Consider the following 18145-nt stretch of genomic DNA (forward strand, 5'->3'; position numbering starts at 1 on the left):
TAAAGTACAAATGAAAAGGAGGAGGAAGGGGTTGAAATCGTTCTTTGGAAAAGAACACGATATGATATTTAATATACCGTAGCATGTCCTGGACTCAGCACTCCCGCTTGTCTCACTAAATAAGCAAAGGTCTCCTTGCGCCAGATTTAGCCAGGAAGCATCTGGACCATCGCTGTGGATGGAGGCGCCCTGGCCGCCCTAGGCTGCTCTTCTGGGCCAGCTTCCCTGGGCACCGGCTTCCCTGGGCGCCAGCGAGGGCTTTGGGCGCAGCTCTGGCCGCGCATAACAGCTTGAGGCGGAGTCGCGGTCCTGGCACGTCTGGGGGCTGAACGAAGGAACCGCTGCTTGGGCAGTAACGCGGGACACGTCCCTGTTCCTGCGAAAGCGCAGTTCAGCCTGCACTGCCCAGGACACCAAGGTGCAGCGGGTCCTCGGGGGCCACCCTGCGGTGGGCAGTGCCCGGCAGTGCGGGAAAGGGGCCCCGCGTCTGGGCTGGTGTCTGCAGACCCGCCAGCTGGGCCAGGCGGGAGAGGCTCCGCATTGTCGCGTCCAGGTTTGCAGCTTGAGGACGGGCGTGGGCAGGCGCGTCACCAGGCTGGCCCGTCCTGACGCTCTCCACTTCTAATTATGAAATTGTTTTCATATTTGTTTTCTCCCTGTAATTTGGCAGCATAAATGAGCACATAAAACAATTACATCTCTCCCTGTGGGGGCCGACGGTTGGGACTGTACCCGCTCTACGTACGTTTCTCGTGACTCATCAGGAGGCGGCCCACCCTTAGAGTCTTCCCTGCCATTGGCAGAAACTGCATTTTCCATGTTCACCTTTTAGGACCTTAGCTCTCCCTGCTGTTTGAATATTCATGTGGTACAGGATTCAAAAGACAAAGAATAGAGCTCAAGGCACAGGCCCCTTTTACCCTGTCTCCTGGTCACCTTGTCCCTGTCCTTGTTCCACGTGAACAATTAGTGCTATGTATATTCAAGGAATATATTTTCTTAACCATAAACATGGATATGCATGTGTGTGTGTAACTCAATAGTATTTCTGGATGTGCTTCAAAACCAAAGAAAAAACTTCAAACCAGTGATCTCTACCCTTTGGAGATCATTCCATGGTCTGTACATGAAGAGCTTCTTCTTCACAGCTGTGTAGTATTCCAGGAGTGGATGTACTTTTTTTTTTTTTTCAGTACTGGAGATTGAACCCAGGGATGCTGAACCACTGAGACACATCCCCCGTCCTTTTTTTGTTTGTTTGTTTTGCTGAGTTGTTCAGGGTCTTGCCCAGTTGCTGAGGATGGCTTTGAACTTGTGATCCTTCTGCCTCAGCTTCTCCAGGCTGTCTGGTGGATGTACTATAATCAGACCCTCTCAATGAAGTTTCCCATTTTCTGCTGTTAAAACAGTGCAAGTGTGAGAAAGCTGTATGTATACATCATTTCACACAGGTTTGAATATATTTTTAGGATAAACTCCTAGAATGGAATTAGTGTCTGGTCTCAGTGACTACTGTCACCAGAAATTCCTAAGAGAGCATACTTCCTAACTCCAGCCAGTAATATGTAACCTGATGTTTTGATTTAGGTTAAAATTGGTATCTTGGTTTTCTTGGTGTAGTTTCTATTTGCCTTTTTCTTACTGGAGTGAGAATTTATATCAATGAGCTCCAGTGTTTGCTCATTTTTCTGTGGATCGTTGGGTCTGTTTGCTTTTTTTTTTTTTTTTAAGTTGTCAAACAAAATGAGGTGCTGAGAATTGAACCCAGTGCCTCACACATGCTAGGCAAGCGCTGTGCCACTGAGCCACAACCCCAGCCCTGGCTTTGGTTTTGATTGGCTGTCAGTTGCTTTAAAAGGCCACACCACCCTCTTTCACAGAAACCTTCCTTGGGCCTTTGCCGTCTACAGCGGGAAGTCCACCTTCCTGGGCAGGGAGGGCCTCGGATCTCCCGAGCCAGAAACGCCTTTCTTTCTGTCCTGTCTCCCCTGTGCATTTCTACCTTCCTGGTTATTTTCTCTGGCCGAACCAGCTGCTGGCCCTTCCCTGAGCCTGTGTCCTGCCTTCCCTCGGGTGCCTGCACACACTCCAAGTCTCTTTCCCTTGCATCCTCACCTGAAGAACCTCTCTTTCTCCCCCAAAGCCCCACCGAAATGCCGTTTCCGCTGCAAAGCCTTCAGGTGGCTCTCTCCTAGTGTCGTCTCCCCTGGCTCGTCTGGTCTGACCTGAGCCCTGGCCACGCTCCTCTTCACCACTGTTATTTCCAGACACCCTGATGGCAGACTTCATGCCTCTCCATGGCTCCCAGCCAGAATTGAAGGAAGGAACCCTGGTTCTTCTTTTTTTGGAGGAGACCAAAGTGACCTTTTTCATAACACAGAACTTGCCATTTCAGCCACGTCTCAGCGTCTAGTTCAGTGGTCTCGGGTGGATCCAGCTGCTGTGGGGCCACCAGCACGTCCCAACTCCAGCACACCTGCGTCATCCCACACCGAGACACGGGGGCCCCAGACACCCGCTCGGCCCCGCCAGGCCCTGGCAACCCCGTTCTCCTTCCTGTCTCTGTGAATTTGACTGGTACTCACGTGGGTGGATCATACAACGCTTGCTCTTCTGGTCTGGCTCCTTTCTCTTAGCATGTTCTCAAGGTTCATGCGTGATACAATGTGTTTGGGAATTTCAGCCTGTCCTGCTGTGTAACCCCTTTTGTTTACCCAGTCATGGACGTGAGTTGCTCTTAGTTGTCACCAGTGCCAAGTAGACAGCATTACACTCCTTTCATCTCTCCTGGGTATACACCCAGAGGTGGAATTGCTGAATCAGCTCCTATGGTACTTATATGTCCATTGTTTCTTTTCATTGTGGGGGTTTGAACCCAGTGGAGTTCTACCACTTGGCTATATCTGCAGCCCCTTTTTAAACTTTTTTTTTTTTTTTTTGAGACAGGGTCTTGCTTAGTTGCTGGTGCTGGTCTTGAACTTGTGATGCTCCTGCCTCAGGCTTCGAGTGGCTGAGATTACAGAGTGTACCACCTTGCCTGCCCGGATGGGTCACTTTTAAAAGAAACTGCTATACTTTTCCCATAGCAGGTGCACCTACCAGTAGTGCACAGGGCTTCTGAGTGCTTCGTATTCCCACCGACATTTGTTATTTCCTAATTTTCTTTCCTCCTCCTCCCCCTCCTCCTTCTACTCCTGTGCTAGCCCTTCTGATGGGTGTGAAGTGATCCAAAGTGACCTTTGGGCTCTTGAGGTTTGGATAGTGAATCACAGCGTCATATCTAGAAGGGATCTCAGCACCCATGTTTCAGTACCTCACGCTGAAAACATTGCCTTGATTTCATAACCAAGCTTCCCACTGTCTGCTGGAAGCATGTCCACAGTGAGAGGCGAGAGACTCGGTCACCACAGGTCTGGCCCTGGCTTGCCTGGGTGTGACAGGCAAGGGAGCTCTGGAAACTGTGGGTCCATCGCTCATGCAGACTGTCCTGTCTGCACCTCCGGGAGAACCAGGGGCAGGTGGGCATCCCCGCTCTGTTCTCTGGCAGGTGCACTCTGAACCCTTCTCCCACCCTTTGATCTGGCAACCTTCGACTGCCATTTGAAGTCAGGACAGTTGTTCGGAGGTGTCTGAAGCGGGCTGTCTCTATTTCCCTCAAAGGCAGCTTCAGTTTGCTACTGGATTTGCTGTGGACTCACTCTTCCATTTGGAAACCGGCTTTGGAATTACTGCCACGTAGCTTTGAAAGTCACATTTTGACCAGCAGATGCTACTGAGCCCGGGAGAGGGTTTAATGTGTGTTCGTGAGCGCGTGTGTTTTTTCTCCAATCCTTAATGGTGCTTGCAACGTCTCTAATGTTATATAGATTGATATTTTGCATCCCAGGAAAATAGTGATGCGTGCGTGTGTGTGCGTGTGTGTGTGCGCATGCATGTTAACACGATCCTGTCCAACCTCCTGTATCCCTTACATCTTTTCCTCCTTTACAGAATTTCGTGCCCTCGCTGGGCAGGCAGACTTCCCTGACGACGTCCGTGATCCCCCAAGCAGAGCAGAGCGCGACGTACAAAGACTTCATCTACTTCACAGTCTTGGAAGGGAACGTGCGCAACGTGTCCGAAGTCTCTGTCGAGTACTTGTGCTCTCGGCCTTGTGTCGTCAGCCTGGAAGCCGTGGTCTCCTCCGAGTTCCGGAGTAGCATCCCCGTGTACAAAAAGAGGTGGAAGAACGAGAAGCATCTGCACACCAGCAGGAGGCAGATCGTGCCTGTGAGATTCCCCAGCATCATGGTTTACAGAGACGACTACTTCATCAGACACTCCATCGCCGTGTCCACCGTGGTCCTACGAGCCTGGATTTCTCACCAGCACGGCGGCGGGGACTTGAACGTCACGTGGGAGGAGAACTTGCTGCATGCCGTGGCAAAGAATTACACCCTGCTGCAGACGGTCCCGCCCTTCGAACGCCCCTTCAAAGACCACCAGGTGTGCCTCGAGTGGAACGTGGACTATATTTGGAACCTCTGGGCAAACAGGATCCCGCAGTGTCCTCTGGAAGACGGTAGGTCGTTGGCCTGGCTGGGAACCGGTGCTCAGTTCTTCGGGCAGCGTGGGCCGTAGGGTGACTGGGGAGAGTCAGGCGGGCAAGGAAAGTGGAGGGTGTGTTGAGTCTGTGGTTTTGAACTTTGAGGACGAAAGGAGATAAGTGACAAAACAGGGCAAGAGAGGAGGGAAATTAGGAGAGTCTGGGAGGGCTAAGGGCCGTGGAGGGAGTCTGTGAGAGGTTCAGATCTGCTTGTGGAAGGAGCATTCATGCTGCCTAACAAGGACTGGGTGGCCTTCCCCCTCCCCGCTGCCCCCCACGAGCCCTGAGTTTCTGTCTTTTCTGAGAAGAACGTTTGTCCCCGAGGAGATGCGCTCTAAAGGGGGCTGGGGTCAAAAAGCGGGGCTGCCTCTCAGAAGGGGGACTCCTGCCTCCGATCTCTCTGCCCGTGTGGCTGGGGCCCTCTCAGCCTCAGTTTCTTACTGCTCAATGGGATAACCACTCCCCAGGCGCAGAGGGGGCCGGATTGACTGAGGTGGGATTCCAGAGGCTCCTCATCCTCTGCAGTACCAAGAGCTGACAGGGACAGATGCCAGGTTCCGTGTTTCATCACGAACGCCCCCGGGGACAGTCCCCGCACGTCTCTGGGGTCGGAAGTTCTTCCTGGGTCTGGGATGCTGAGCACCCTCAGCTCTTCTCCCTGCCCTGGATCGGGAAGCCAGGCCAGCCATGCTCCCAGACCCACCAGGCTCTGCACTGTGTCCTGAAGTGCCGCCCAGGAACCCCGTGGTGGACTCTCATTGTAAATGCAGATCCCGGCTCCATCCTTCTTCACTCAGGGTCCGATCCTGCCGCATCTCAGAACTTGACCCTGTGGGCCAGAAGCAGGGCCGGTGGGATTTTGATCCTGCTATTACTCTGGCTGGATCCCAGGCCGGCCTGGCCATGGAGGAAGCCCGTGTCGTGGGCAGCAGGCCCCTGCCCTGGACATGGATTCTTCTGTGTCTTCACCAGGCCTGGTCTGGGACAAGGTGACTTCAGGACATGCGCCCTACATTCTCTTCTAGCGATCAACTTCTTGTCACCTCTGGGGCATAATTTCGTGAAACAACGGCCATGGTGATTTCTGGGAGCTCTGCCAAAGCGGGCATCTAGCGGAAAGGCAAAGGACACGTGGGCACGTGAGTCCACGGGGCCTGATCATTTGCCGTGACACCAGCCCAGTGGACATTTTAAAAGCTCTTTATATGAACCCTCGTCACAGGAACTTGCCGACATGGTAGAGAGCCTGTGGGCTGTCCTCCGGCTTCGCCCTTTGGTACCATCTTCTGTGATGACAGCCCAATATCCAAACCAGGGAGGAAGGCACCCAGACCACAGCCTGCGTTCAGATTCCGCCTGGCCTGTGCGCGTGGTTCTGCACCGCGTTGCTGGACGCAGTGGCTCCCGCTGTTTGTGCGGGGCTCTGCGCACAGACGCACCCAGCAGGGCCAGACTCCCTTTCTGCCCGTGTGCGCGCGCGCGGCATGTGGTGGGCGGGGCTCAAACGTCTGCCGCACGTGGAGCTGCGTGCAATGCGAGGCCAGCGCCCCCGCCCGGGCAGCGCCCTGCCTTCCACAGGGGCCCTAACTTGTGGAGCAGAGGGAGGCGCAGGGCACGCACGGCCCCGGCTTTTCTTCGCCTGCGACTTGGTCGGGCTTAATGATTCCATTTCGTGTTTGGCAAATCATATATTTCTCACTGAGGAATGATTGAATCGCAATTGCAAGTTTCCAAATGAAATCATTTACGCCTGGCTCGGGTCTTCGGGCACCTGAATGGGCCCTGAGGATGTGAAATGTCTCTTCTTTCCTTTGTTGCTCCCTCCCGCGTTCCTGGGGCCCAGGGGCGGCACCGCGGGGCTTCTCTCCCGCCTTCTGCAGAGCTTCACTTCCGGAGCGGGAACCAATCTAGCAATCGCACGGCGGTGGGGATGGGGCCGCTCACGTCACGCACCCCCAACGCCAGCTCTGTCCCTAAGCTGTGATTTGTTTTTCCAAAAAAGTGAGCATTTCCTCCCGCTCTCTTTAAAAGCCCAGTGGTCTCTTGGAAAGTGCGCGCCACTTTTGTTCTGGACCCAGGCTGTGGGACGGCGGGGGCCTGGCCTCTGGTTTGTCCTTAGCAGGGGCTTCTTCATTCTGCGCTCCATGAGCAGAATCCAGTGCCAACGTGAGACAGTGGAACTGAGCCGCAGGGCCACCTGTCGGGTCTGGTGCCCACCGCAGTCCCCACTGCCAAAGAGTGTGGGGAGTGGACTCTGTGTCCAGCACTTGGTGACCTAGGAAGGTCCTGTCTGTGAATTGAATCACCTTGACTTCAGTTTCCGGGAGAAAGTTTGCACTGGCTCAGCCTGTTCTCCCCGGGCGAGGCGGAGGCCGTGAGGGTCAGACACACCCCTCTGTCGCTGCTCTCCTGGGCCAGGACCTGGCCGGGCTGCTGGCCTGGTTTTAGAGGAGCAGAGTTTTATTCGCCCTGCTGAGTAAATCTGACCCGGGTCAGCAGTCGGCAGCCTCAGGGCAGGTGGGTGCAGAGGCTGAGCCAGGTGCTCTTCAGGGTCCTGCCCCTGCCTTCCAGGCATGCGGCCACAGGTGGTTCCTGTCCTCAGGGGAGGAATGGGCATTATCTGCTGTCCCAACAAGTCACATGGGTGCCTGACTCATGCATAAACTCACGGACAGAAAACCCAGCCATGCAGCTGGTGACTCAGACCCCGGACTCTCTTTCTGTCACGCCCTAAGGTGAGAATCCACCAGTGTGTTGGCTCCAGCCCCAGCCTATGTGTGTCACAGGTCCAGCATGTCCAGTCACATGTCCCCATGTATACTGCTGTGGCCATGTCACCACCCGTGTGGACTCCGCCTTTCCCCACCCCTGCCCTGAAAAAAAAAAAAAAAAAAAATATATATATATATATATATATATGTATTAAATTTCCACCATAAGGGATTAACCTCTGGACCCCTCTGTCGGTGGCTCTCACATGATACGTATCGAGTGCAACTCAGTGAAACAAAGACCCACTGAGCACCTGCCACTTCCTGTTTCTTCTAGTCTAGAGGCTCAAGGGTGCAGAGAGGTCCCTCGCCTTAAGGTGGTGGTGTGGGAGGGGAGCAGCTCCTGCAGACGCAGCCTCCCTCTGAACCGTGTGCAGCGCTGTGTCGCTGACTCTTCCCAATGCTCTGCTGTCATGTGGCAGAGGAGAAAGCTGACCCAGAGAGGTAGAATAACTTCTCTAAGGTCACACAGCTATTAAGCAGGGAAGAGATATTTAAACCTGGAGAGTTTCAGTCCCAGATCCCACATGTAACCAATAAGCTTTGCTGCTGGGTGAGGCATGAAGCTATTTGTTTGTTCTAAGCTATTCAGCATGGAAAAAAGTTACTGAAATAGCTCTTCACTAAGCTTCCTGGTGGAAGAGGTGACATTTGAATAGAGACTTGAAGGATGAGCAGAATTTTCTTTTTGCTAACTTTTTATTTGTTCTTTTTGGTTATCCATGACGCTAGAGTGTATTTTGACATGTATTACATACATGGAGTCTACCATCCCGTTCTTGTGGTTGTACATGATGTGGAGTTTCACTGGTCGTGTGTTCCTATATGAACATGGAAAAGTCATGTCTGACTCATTCTGCTGTCTTTCCTATTCCCTTTCCTCCTCTCTTCCCTTCATTCCCATTTATCTAATCCAATGAACTTCTATTCCCCCCTTATTGTGTGTTAGCATCTGCGTATCAGAGAGAGCATTTGTCCTTTGGTTTTTTGGCTCTTATTTCATTTATCATAATAGTCTTCAGTTCCATCCATTTACCAGCAAATGCTATAATCTCATTCTTCTTTATGACTGAGTAATATTCCATTGTGTATATATACCACATTTTCTTTATCCATTCATCTGTTGAAGGGCATCTAAGTTGGTTCCATAGTTTAGCTATTGTGAATTGAACTACTATAAACATTGATCTGGCTGTGTTACTGTAGTATGCTGATTAAGTCCTTTGGATATAAACCAAGGAGTGGGATAGCTGGGTCAAATTGTGGTTCCATTCCCAGTTTCTGAGGAATCTCCACACTGCTTTCCAGAGTGGCTGCACCACTTTGTAGTCCCGCCAGCAATGTATGAGTGTACCTTCTCCCCACATCCTCGCCAACATGATGAGCAGAATTTTCAGTCAGAAAAGGAATGTGGGGGTGAGCATCCAGGCAGAGGTGAAAGCATGAGAGTCCCAGGACACAGAGAAGACACAGCCGGGGGCCGGGTTTATCAGGTGCTCCATTCCTTGATGTGTGTGAGGCAGAAGGGTTTCATCTTGCAAGCCGACTTGGACTGACTGGAGTAGCTGCCCAGAGTGTAGTGTTGAGAGGGATTCTGAGGCTGAGTTTGCGTCTGTGAGATAGAGTGTCCTGTCAGTCAATTACCAGTGTCGGTCACAGGGTGGAAATGGGGACCAAGAGCATGCTGGGTATGTATTTGTACTCAGAGGTGTGAGTTCAGGAAGTCAGACAGGCGATTTGAGATTAGGAGCACACTTGGAACGTTCTTAAAGGCCATGCCAAGGGCTATTGAACATTCTGCCCTAGTGTCGACCTTTATGAACATTTCTCTGATCTTTCCTCTTAGTTGAGAAACTCTTGGAGAACACATTGCTTTCTTTCTTTTCTACCCTTTTTTCCTTTCACTAAAATTCATTCCCATCCTCAGATTCAGTAGATTGGAAGTATGATTCCTTGTAACGAAATTCCTCTACAACAAAATGAATGAAAGTCAAATCAAATGTTGGAAGCAGATTTGACTTGGATTCATGGAAAAAAAAAAAAAAGAAACAGTTTGTGCAGCAGGACTATTCCACTCAGTGATGCGATGATACTTTTTCTAATTATAAGCTATATATTTGGTATTTTAAAAAAAAAACACCACAGACCTAGCTCTTTTTTTCTCCAGTTAATCACGGTAGTCTGAATTTTTCAGTAATAACACTAATTACTGCCTAGCATCTGCGTTGCCCTTTACAATTTTCAAAACACTCTCCCCTTGCACATTGTCTCGCTGACTCCTCATGATAGTCCCATGGGAAGGACAGTATTATTCTCATCCTCTCGTCTATGGAGGGGAAAATGAGACTCAAGGAGTTTATTTAACGAGAGTCTAAACTCCTGGATTCTTTCGACTTTGCTATGCCGCCTCTCTGAAATATGCTAATACAGTCAGTCCTAACCCAGGTTCTAAATTAGAAGGAATACTTTTTTTAAAGTTGAATTTTTATCGATGTGAATCATCCTGTTTCCTTCACCCACTGGACGTTGTCTCTTTGAAGCGGATGGGGCTGTGCCGAACGGCCTCTGAGGCCCAGGGTGGGGAGGCCTGAGCACCAGTCGGTGCCTTCTGCCTGCCCGGGCAGAAACGTTCAGAGCTTTTGTTCTGTACTTTCTGAGCTGCAAATGTAATACCCGTACCTGGTAAAAAATTCAGATGGTGTAAGAAGGTTTAGAGGGAAGAGGTTCCACCCCCACCCCCTAGACTTCTGGTGCATTTCCCAGAAGCAAACTCAGTACAAGAGTTTCTTGTCTCCTTCCAGAAATATTCTCTGCACACAGATGCAGTAAGCTCAGCCCGTCTTCGTGCACGGTGAGAGGATCTAAGCCTCAGCCGTGCACGCCCAGGGCTTTCTGTGTCGGGACGGTCGCACGGACCCGTTCTTCTCAACAGATGCGAAGCGTCCACAACTTACTTAACCCGTCCCGGTTGATGGCACGCAGGGCGTGTCCAGTCTCCTGCTTTCAGCAGCCAGGCTTCCCGCACATCTTCGTGCGTGTAGCTTTGTGCACCTTCTAAGCACGTCTGGGTGAATTACCAGAAGCAGAATTTATTTCGTTTTCAGACTCCTGGTGATGAATATTCCACAGACTTCCAAAGTAACCCACTTCACTGCCCAGTAGCCTCTTTGGGCAAAGTTCTGACTTAAATCATCTCTGTTTCAAAAAAAAAAGCTTTTTGATTCTGAGGCTTTGGCCTTAAGGAAAACAACACCCCTGCCCGCCTCTGCCTCTCCCCAGTCCTGTGTTTGAAAGTGTTATTGAGTTACCTGCGCACTGTTTACTTCGGAGGCTGAAAACGGTACTTTCTTTCCCCGGGTCCCTCGCAGACATTCCTAGTCTCAGCGATTGCTTGCAGAGGGACCCCGTCTCACTTCTGGGCTGGCGGGCCAAGGAGTCAGCAGTGCCCTTGTGGCGTAGATGTCCTGAGAAGGGCTTCGCTCCGTGGAGATGGGACCTTCCCTCTGCCCAACTGGAGGGTGAGCTTCGTGACCCCCCCAGGGCCACCCATCGGGCTGAGGTGCAAAGCATTTGCAGCCAGTACAGGGCGCCCAGCCTGCCTCCTGGGGTGCTGGCCTCCGTGCTGCAGCAGGGACAGCAGGGCTCTAACCTGCAGGTGGCCCTGGGAGTGGAGGCTTCCTTATTGAAGCAGCAGAGAAGCATTTCAGTGGCAGCCAGAAGGCATGCGGGGAGGGGCGGGCCAGCTGGACGCGGGCCAGCTGGACGCCAGCCATGCTTCCCTGGGGTGCCGCGAGTGCAGGGTCCCATTGGTCAGTCATGGGGAGACCAGGTGCGAGCCACAGCCAGGCCTCTGGTCACCCATGCAACCTTCAGTAAGACCCGGACACTGTTCTCATCTCCACGTGATGGGTCTGCACCATCTGATATCCAGGGACTCCACCTGCTCCGAAATTTGAGTAAATAAGACAAGCCAAACAGTCATGGGACAGAGTCCCAAACGTGAATTGTTTCCTGGCGTTTTATTTTTATGTTCATGTCTTAATGGCTCCCCCCACCTCCAACCTCTGCATGCAAGGAAAGTCAAAGACGTGGATTTGGGGGAAGGATTTGAGAGGAGAGGGACCATTTCACGACTTGGGCAGCGTGGTGCACATTATGGCATCGTGGGAAGTGGTGAGAGAAAGGGAAACTGGTTTGAATCCTGACTAGGCCACTGTAACATTTATTCATCCATCCACCAAATATTTATGTATGGAGTCCCCATTAACTGCTGAGCACTGTTCAGGACTCTGGGAATGAAAGAGTGAACAAAGTAAAGTCCCTGCTCTCATGGAACACACTAAAGGGGAAAAAAAAAAAAAGTCATTAAATCTCTTTAAGTTTTCCAACCTGTAAATTCTTTAATGGTGGTGGCACTGGTGCCGGTACTCCCTGTTCCACTGCTGTGCAGACATCATTAATCAATTACAGATAGTCTCTGATTTATGATAGTTCCATTTAGGGGATTTTTGACTCACCACAGTGCAGAAGCATCCCCACACAACCATTCTGCTTCTGGCTTTCTATACAGTATCCAGTACCAGTAAGTCAACACTGTATTACAAAAATGAGCTTTTTGTGAGATGATTTTTCCCAGCAGCAGGCTACTGTAAGTGTTCTGAGCTTTACGAAGTCTGGGTTGACCTACCTGTGGTAGGTAGGTCAGGTGTAGTAAGTGCACTTTGCCCTTGATATTCATTGACTTCGTAAGTCAAGGAGCCTGGGTCCGGCACTCCGAGCAGCTACCATCAGTGATTAGACAGTAAGTCTGTATGTTTTCCTGGGCTAAATGAACTCTAAAGTCCTTCCTGCTCCCAGGTTTCCTTCTTGCTCAGTGCTTCTGATTGTAACTGAAGACAGCGTTAAACTGAGGGAGTACTCTGGCTGAGCTCCTGTGGCAGAACCATCAGAGTTACAGACTTTCAAAGAAAATGACCATGACTTTGGTTTTGCTGAGTACAAGCAGCATGTGTTTTGATAAAATTATTTCAGGTCTCTGAGTTTGAGATTTTTCCCTCCACAGTCTCTTCTGGAGCGCTCCTGTTTGATCATCCGTCTCGGGTCCTTGGATGAGGGAGGAGCTCAGCAGCATTTGCTTCTAACCCTTTATGCTTTGGAAACCTGCTTCCCCAAGTCTCTTTTTACTAGTGTGAGGTTGGAAAGAATTGAATCTCACTTGCTTGGATCAATGTTCCTACTACGTACTAGATGACAGCAGTCACCGGCAGAAGGCTTCCTGGGGTCTAAGGTGGCCATCTGGTCTCTTCAGCTCCACTCAACACAGTGGAGAACAAACCAAGGCTGAGCTGACATCAGCCTCTTTGGTGAATGTTTTCCTCAGATTTCAAAGACACCTTTGCAGTACTTCCATTTCTAATCCCCATAACAGATCAGCCAGTTCAATGTTACTGAATTGAGCTCAAGTTTAAAAAAGGAAAATTAAAAGACTTCCCTGTTTCTGTTGGAACTATGTCCACGATTTTGGGCTTCCAAATGCATCTCTAAGTAGATTTATGGACATTGGGGGAAATTGGCTCATTTCATCCTATTAAATTTGTACACAAGGGCCTGAGAGTCCAAATGCTGCTCTTAAGACTTTCAAATTATATTAAACCAAAAGTACCTCTCTACTCAGTGAAATTTTGTTTCCCTTTGGGCAATAAGAAGTACTTGAATGTCCAGCACTCCAGATTGAGGCCCCCATAATTTGTGCCAATGTTGATACTTGATGTCTATCATATAATCCCACTCTTCTCTCCCCAAGAAACCCAGGAACACAGAATGTTTCCACCATTTAATCAGGGGTGTTTCAACTAAAGAGCATTTTAAGAAAAAGTATCCTTCTTCCTAGGTTGAGTTAAGGGAATTCTCTTTTCTTTGGTGGGGGAAGTATGGAAAACAGGAAATTTATACTTAGTCTCTTTAAAGCAGTGGATATTAAATATAGAACTGAAACTCATTTTCCCCTTCAAGATGTGTTATGGACATCCCTATTTTCTAGAACCACAGAGAAGAATTCTCCCACGTTTGTGAAATAAGGTTTTTTTTTCACACCCAGTTTTACGGGGAGTGGTTGGTGATTTTTGCGTAGGATAATGTGTTGAGTGTATGTGGAAAGTCGAAGACAAAATAAACAAAGCAACAACAAAAAAAGTGCAGTTTAAAGAACACAAATTCTGAAACCAAATTGCTTGAGTGGAATCTCAACTCCACCTCTTATTATTTAACCCTCTCTAGGGCTCAGTCTGTGATACGTCAAATGAGGATAGTAAAAGGACCCAGCTCATAGTTATGAGACTAGGTGAGGTCATCCCCGCAATGTGTGGTTAGCACACTGTCTGGCATCCACTACTGTTAGTTACCCATTCTGGCAACTAACTGTGCCTCTACTTCCCCATCTGTAGACTGGGCACAGGGATGAGATTTAATGATTGAAAACATGCTTCAGTGTCCGCACCATCACGAGCACTATGGAATCTTTCTCATTGTAACACAAAAGCAATTTCAAAATGTTTTCCCTTGCATGAAGAGGGCAGCATATAAAAAGGTTAAGAACACAGAAGCCTGAGTTTGAACCTGCCATTTGGCTCTACCACTTATGAACTTTGTGAACTTAGCTTTGGGCTTTCCATCTGCAGAGTGGGCCTAAGGATGGAGCTAGCTCCACAGAGCTGTTATTGAAGACTGAGGGAGACAGGCTCAGTCGGGTGCGTAGTACGGGCCCTGCAGGTATCCAGTGTTCCATATGTTTTCTCATATTTTTAGGCGATCATTTAAATGTTTGATTGGAGCCAGGCAGAGGTGCCAGGAGGAATGTGGTTTGGGAAGGGTTGCCTTCCTGGAGATAATGGAAGGCGGCTGTTTTGCTGTTGCAGATGTGGTTGCCCTCCTTGGCTCTCTCTATGCCTCCAGTGGAGAAAACACCGGCATCGTGAGGAAGCTCCTGAGGTTCCGGAACCGAGAACTGGAGGCCACCCGATGCCAGCGGATGGATTACCCGGTGTAAGGGTGGGCGACACAGGGGCTGGTCTGGCGGTGGGTTTTTCTCTGCAGAGCAGGGCAGGCTCTTGGAAGGGCTACTTAGATTCACAGATGTTGGGCCTGAAAATAGGCTTTGCACCTAGAAACCCCCCATTCACCCTCGTCTTTATATAGGGGTCCAGGAATGGCGAGAGTAGCAGCAAGGCGTTGGAGCCTAAGGCTTGGGAGGCCTCAGCCGCAGCCAGCAAGGCCACGCAGGTGCAACCTGGGCTTTGCCTGTTCTCTCTTGGAAGACTGGGTGAGCTGCTTGCAGCCTCACAGTTTCTGGTTTCCTCCTTCGATTTCAGCAAAATCCACACATATGTATTTTTTCCTTCTGCTGAATTGAAGATGCTGAAAATGGTTCCTGGTTCTCCCCAGATCAGATGGATTTAGCAGAGTGATTTAATTCTTCCCATGCTGCTGGCTGTAGAAAGATCTTGAGTCGCTTTACCAAGCGTGTGTTCTTGCTAAGCTTCCTTGTAATAACTTATCTTCATGAGCTTGCTAGCTGGGTGGGTCAGGAGGGAGCTGCGGGACACCATCTGTTTGCATATCGTGCCACTGATTTTGAGGCCAGATTATAAAGCCCAGAATATTCTGAAGGACTTGTTTGGATAAGAACCTGGGGCTGCTGCCACTTTAACCCAAACTGTAAATTGGTTAGGAGGGGCAGGTGGAGAGAACCTGACGCATTTGCGTGACCTTGAGTCGGGTTTCGTGTGTGAAATGCACGTACTCCCAGCTCCTCCTCTTGGAACCGCTGGGCTCCAGTTCAATGCGTGGCCTAGGCAGGTGTCCAGCAAATATTTTCTGAATGATTGATGGATCACACATTTAGCTGAATGTGCCCTAGTTAAGTTGGCTACTGTTATATTATCCTCACTCCACAAATCACAGATGCACAATATTTGTACAATATTTTCTCACCTAAGCAGCCTCAGTCCAGGAATGGAATAATTAGATTAGGTGTTTCATATTGGTCAGCCAGAACCAGGTCTCGGAGCAGCCTAATGTGATCAGTAAGGTAGTATGTGTGTGTCCCAGTTATTCCGTGGTGATGCCATTTACAGATTAGTATGTTTTTCTACCTCAGGCCTTTTATCTTTGAAAGAAACAAAATTGCTCAAAAAGCCCCAATTATGGCTTTTTTTCTTTTAATCATAGATATTAGAATAGCTTCTTATCAAATCACCTCTCATTAAAATCCATATTTTTGTTCCATGTCTGACTTTAGAAGCCGTAATCAAGAATTCAAGCGGCAGGCTTGTCAGATTCTCATCTAAGAGGCACCGAAGCAGGATTCGGTGTGAGGTAGACTGTCTGTGGTTTTGTACAATGAGGCTTAACTCCTGTCTCCACAGTTACTGTAACTACCTCCTTTGTCTCAAAACTCGGGCTCTGCGAGCTGATCTCCCATGATGAACACGAAAGCAAATCCATCCCTTCGTCGGAAAGAAAGCAATTTACTCGGTCATTGTTAACTATAATTACCTGTTCGTGGATGATATCAATCTGCACAATTTTTTCCCTCCTCACTCCTTTAGGTTTACTGTTTCAATGTGGCTTTATTTACTCCATTATTGCAAGACCAATCTCTGTGGGATTCTGTATTTTGTTGATTCTAATGAGATGTACGGCACACCTTCTGTGTTTCTTACTGAAGACGGTGAGTATAAAGCAGAACCTTTCAAGTGATATCTTAAGTTTAATTTCTGCCTGTTGGCAGACCTATCTGTCTAGGGTAAGGACGATATGTCCAAGTGGTAGCTCAACAGGTGTGAGAAGTGCATGTTCTCAGACCAGCCGGTGACATAGTCTGGGTCATTGTGTGGGCATTGTCATGATGCCATTTACTTAAATATGTGATTCTACAAAAACGGGTTGATTATTCTGGGTGGACTCAGTAAAGAGAGGTTACTAAAAATGGGTGGGGAATTAAGAGAGCTAGAAAAGGTTGGGAAAAGAAATTGAAATCTGGATGGGTGTTGGGCTCAGAGAGCTTGCACAAGCGTCTTATTTTCTTTTCATTTGGAAGAAACAGATACGGGGCACTGTTTATGCAAGAAAGGCCGCAGGGAACCAAAGGCGAACTTTAAACTTCATTTTCCTAGAAGCTTAAAGCAAATGTCTTATTTATAAAGGAATGCATTTGCAAATGTGTGGTTTGTTTGTTTTGGGTTTTGCTTTGTTTTTGTTTAAAGAAAAAAGAAATGCGATTTAGTCTTACAGCTTCTCAGGACAGTTGTTGAAAAGTACAGCCATGTCATTCACTCCTGGGTGTTTTTTGGGTCATTTTCATTAGCCTTAATTTTCCTCTCAGGTCATTTGCATATTCAAATGCATCTTGTCAAAGGAGAAGACCTTGCTATAAAAACTAAATTCGCCTTACCTCTGAGGGAGTGGTTTCGACTGGACGTCTCTTTTAATGGAGGCCAGGTAGGAGGGTATAGGATCCACCATGAATCACATCAGCCTTTTCACTCCAAGTCAAGCATTGGTATAATGCCAGAGAGCAACAAAATCTGTAAGCAAATTAGTGCTAAATGATAGACTCTTTGCAACTATGCACTTGTTAAATCAAACTTTTATAGATGCAAGCTTAAATCATAAGAATCTCATCCCATTTAATTAACTTTTAAAGTACTTCCTTCGACTATATTGTGAATGAGTAAATAATATAGCCAGCTCTACAGCCACAATTATCTGAGCAATTCAGTCCTTTTCCCCCAGGGAGATGGGCTTTGTGGAGATAAATGTTAAAACAGCACTGGTCATGTTCGTGCTGTGTTATCAGATCTGCAACTTTTTTTTTTTTTTTTTCAAAAAAAGGAAATTTATTGGCTGGTTCAGCTAAGAAATGGTTTCACTGTTCTTGGCAGTCGAAACAATTGCTTATGTTTGGCATTAAACACACTCATAATAACCAACAAACATAAGTGATAATTCTAGTGGGATGGAGGGTCTTTATCTACTTTGCACATAAAACATTGCACATAACCATTTTACCCTCTCGTAATACAGCTTTTATGGATTATGGCAAATCTGTTATAATTGAAGACAATTCCACTGCTCCCTATACATGATGCTGGGGTGTTACCTTTTTCTGGTTACTTGATTTTCTCATCAGTTTTTCTTATTGATTTGTGATTTTCCTGTAACAAACTGGAAGAGGCATTTTGTTGTCTTGTGCATTAGATAATACACAGTCTTCCCTTGGTGTTTAAGTTTATCACATTTCCTTTTTCTGACGAGAAAATAAATCAGGTCAGTTCTTGCCGCCTCCCTGAGAAGACTCTGTAAAACGTTAGCTGGGAGCTTTTGTCTATTTGTTTGTTTCCTTAGAAATGTGAGGTGACATAGCTATGGCCCACGTCTTTGTTCCTTGTGCATGAGGCTTATGATGGTATTGTGGCATGGCTGCTGCTTTCTGCCAAGGACAAGGTCAGTCCGTGCCATGTGTCATTGAGACAGGCATCAAACATCAGAGCAAAGACACAGCTCTTATTTTGCACCTGCTGTATGTAAGGCCCCAGGCTCCAGTTGCTTATGGACTATTTATGGAATTATCATGGAGCACGTGAGGAGAAGTCAGAAGGCAAGCTTAATTGCCAAGTGACTCATATTGATTTCTAGAAGGGAGACAGTGTTTCATACTGGGATGCTCAAGGCAGGCTTCCTGAAGAAAGTTTTTACGTGTGGGCAGAATGTAGACAGAGAAGAGAGGAGG

General features: G+C 48.4%; 1 protein-coding gene across 3 annotated transcripts in view; it reads left to right on the forward strand.

Annotated features, from left to right (window-relative positions):
- Sel1l3 (SEL1L family member 3) overlaps window positions 1–18145 on the forward strand; it is a 96767-nt gene that overhangs the window by 8789 nt on the left and 69833 nt on the right. For all 3 annotated transcript variants that reach the window (XR_007110585.1, XM_047567283.1, XM_047567284.1), the window contains exons 2-5: window positions 3991–4561; window positions 14271–14397; window positions 15963–16084; window positions 16739–16854. Coding sequence is in view for 2 of the 3 variants with exons in the window: in XM_047567283.1 (XP_047423239.1) it covers window positions 3991–4561; window positions 14271–14397; window positions 15963–16084; window positions 16739–16854 (936 nt within the window). In the remaining variant the exon portion in view is untranslated. The remainder of the gene's footprint in view (window positions 1–3990; window positions 4562–14270; window positions 14398–15962; window positions 16085–16738; window positions 16855–18145) is intronic.

This window comes from Sciurus carolinensis, chromosome 10 (assembly GCF_902686445.1).
Source record: "Sciurus carolinensis chromosome 10, mSciCar1.2, whole genome shotgun sequence".
NCBI lineage: Eukaryota > Metazoa > Chordata > Mammalia > Rodentia > Sciuridae > Sciurus > Sciurus carolinensis.